This window comes from Perissodus microlepis, chromosome 17 (assembly GCF_051167445.1).
Source record: "Perissodus microlepis isolate ML-2025 ecotype Zambia chromosome 17, ASM5116744v1, whole genome shotgun sequence".
Lineage (NCBI taxonomy): Eukaryota > Metazoa > Chordata > Actinopteri > Cichliformes > Cichlidae > Perissodus > Perissodus microlepis.
The window spans coordinates 6,877,064-6,879,569 of NC_140477.1; the positions used below are offsets into that span (position 1 = coordinate 6,877,064).

Sequence of the window (2,506 nt, forward strand, 5' to 3'; positions counted from 1 at the left end):
TTCACACCCGAGCCCCAACTCTTGCGGCCCGGTACCAAACGACTCACGCATCCAGAACCGGTCCGTGGCCCGGGGATTGGGGACAGCTGATATAAGGCAACCCCAAAACACAGAGCCTGTTTCTTTGACATGGGGAAAATCAAGAGATATCAACCAAGACACCAGGAAAAGAATTGTGGACCTCCATAAGTGTGGATCAATTTTGAAAAAATGTGGGTGCCATTTGTAATTAAGAAATACATAGAATTTCTCTCTTTACTCTTAAATTTAACAAATATGGTTTTTATATTTATCAATCTAAAAAAATAAACATTTAATCTGATTTGATGTTTTACAATTATGAATGAATGAATGAATGACAGCTTTATTTGTCGCAAGCAGGTTGCCCTGCAGCGAGATGGTAACCCCCCCCCCGACCTTACACACATAACACAGACATCACATGGGATTACAAGTCGGAGATCGGTAGCGTTACAAGAAAAACACTGAAATGTACACAACAACGGGAAAGTACAAGAGGAAAAAAAGAGACCTCCACTCATGCTGTGCTTCCATGGTAGGACAGCACGAGAACAGGAAACAAAAAAACTCCTCTGCACAAAAAAGCACATAAATGTCCACAGCACAACATTATGGAAGACATGAAAAGCCACAGGGATGGGTAGGGGATGAGGAGTAACCCCAGGCAACACAGCAGCCATCCTGCGACGGCGCCGTCATCTCTTCGACAGCACGGGCCCGGACCCGCCTCGTGTTCCCAGGGGGCAACAAGCATCGAAGGCGTTGGAAAGGGAGGGGGGATGAGTGAGTGCTTATCAGTGTAAGTGTATGTGTGTGCGTGTCCATAGTTCAGCTGAGACAGTGTCCTTCGGCCTATCAGGCTAAGTAAACAGTCCTCCAGCCAATCCAGGTGTCCTTGCATGGGACGGGAAGAATAGCCGTAACACAGTCGTTATCAGGGAGTGATTGTTCGGCTCCAGCCTTGGGCCTGCAGTTGGCGCCGTGATGGGGGTCCGCAATGTTGATGTTGATTTTGCAAATTTCCATGCGAGCAGCCCAGGAGAATTTTCAGGCTGCCCTAACACTCTGACACTGGTCTCTCGATCTCCCGTTGGAGAGTCGCGAGCCTCCCCATGATGGTATCAAACTTCTGTTCCATGGTGTTGTCATTCTTTTGATTCTGAGACCTCACAACTGCAGTGATCCGTTCCGCGATGTCTTCCAACTGTCGCTCAAGGGTCGCATTTTGAGCAGGCCTCTCTCTGATGTATCCCCCCATACGCTCAATGTTGTTGCTTTGAGCCTTCACAGCCGATGCAAGTGTCTCCAAGGTGTTGACCATATTACGTTCGTTGTGAGAGGTCGCGCCTCGTCCCATCGCTTCGATTCCAGCGGGCAGCCTTGGGGGGGTTTGAACAGCCGGTTCCGCTCTCTTATTTCTCCGATAAACCAGGGCTAAGCCAACTCCAATCAGCAAGAACCCTGTTATCACGGTTCCGAATAGATAGATATCTTCAGCGTCCTCGATCGACAGTCCCGCCAGGCACATGACCCTCCAGTTCTGCCACCCGTCCATCGTGTATCCGGCAGGGAAAGTCCCTCCAGGGCACTCAGGCTCTCCCGAGCCCAGACTTCTCATTGAGAAAAGGGTGTCAATAGCATTCAGAGACCAGTTGATCAAATCCATAATTCTCTTTTAGGTTTTAGAGAACGACAGTGAGAGACTGTTCCAGGGAAAGTAATGCACACGAGACAAGACAAGGACACAGAGGCTAAGCAGGAAAGATAAGGGTGAGGAGGAGAGGAGAAAAGTGCGACCGCCTTCGCTGAGAGCCAAGAAGACTTATTAAAAAAATTTAAAAAGTGTGTGTGTTTTTATCTGAAGAGTATGTAAATATCTGGTTTCAACTGTATATTTGATGATGTTGGTGTTTGGCTTGATTCGCAGCACAAAGAGGGCGAGAGAGGAACAGAGAGGGCGATGGAGAGGAGAATGAGGACAGAACAGAGATGGAACAAGAGCCAGGTGAGACAGACATGTTAGTCAAATGGTTGTTTGCCAAAACTCATCAGAACATGTATCTAGTACCTAGTGTATCCTTTTAGGTTTGTTAACCCCCCCCAATCCCACATGCATATGTATACTACCCTTTAGGGCTAAGCCCCGGGTGTATAAAATGTCTGGCTCCACCTCTGATAGACTTCATGAACTTATGCTCTTAAGATTTGAGGTTTTCCAAGTTACGTTATATGAAAGTGGGTCACAAGAAATACATGAAAAGATCTTATTTTTTTTAATGGCTTTCTTAATGCAATGGCCATGAAATCCATACAAACATAATAATCTGTTTTTACTTGCTGTAACTATTTCTTAACTTGCTTTTATGGAAATGATGCAAGACAAAATCGTCAGTCCTCAGTCTTTGTCAGAATACATTGGTAGGTTTATCTACAGCTAATGAGGCTTCAGCTGCCTGAGGTGATAAAGTTAACTCTTTTTTTTTCT

At 46.1% G+C, this 2,506-nt stretch overlaps 1 protein-coding gene across 1 annotated transcript; it reads right to left on the reverse strand.

The window, feature by feature from the left end:
- Window positions 1-349: 349 nt before the first annotated feature.
- Window positions 350-1,836, reverse strand: LOC146369138 (uncharacterized). The gene has a single exon (XM_084910549.1). The coding sequence runs from the start codon at window positions 1,685-1,687 to the stop codon at window positions 1,079-1,081; it is 609 nt and encodes a 202-aa protein (XP_084766675.1). The 5' UTR covers window positions 1,688-1,836; the 3' UTR covers window positions 350-1,078.
- Between the last annotated feature and the right edge of the window lie 670 nt (window positions 1,837-2,506).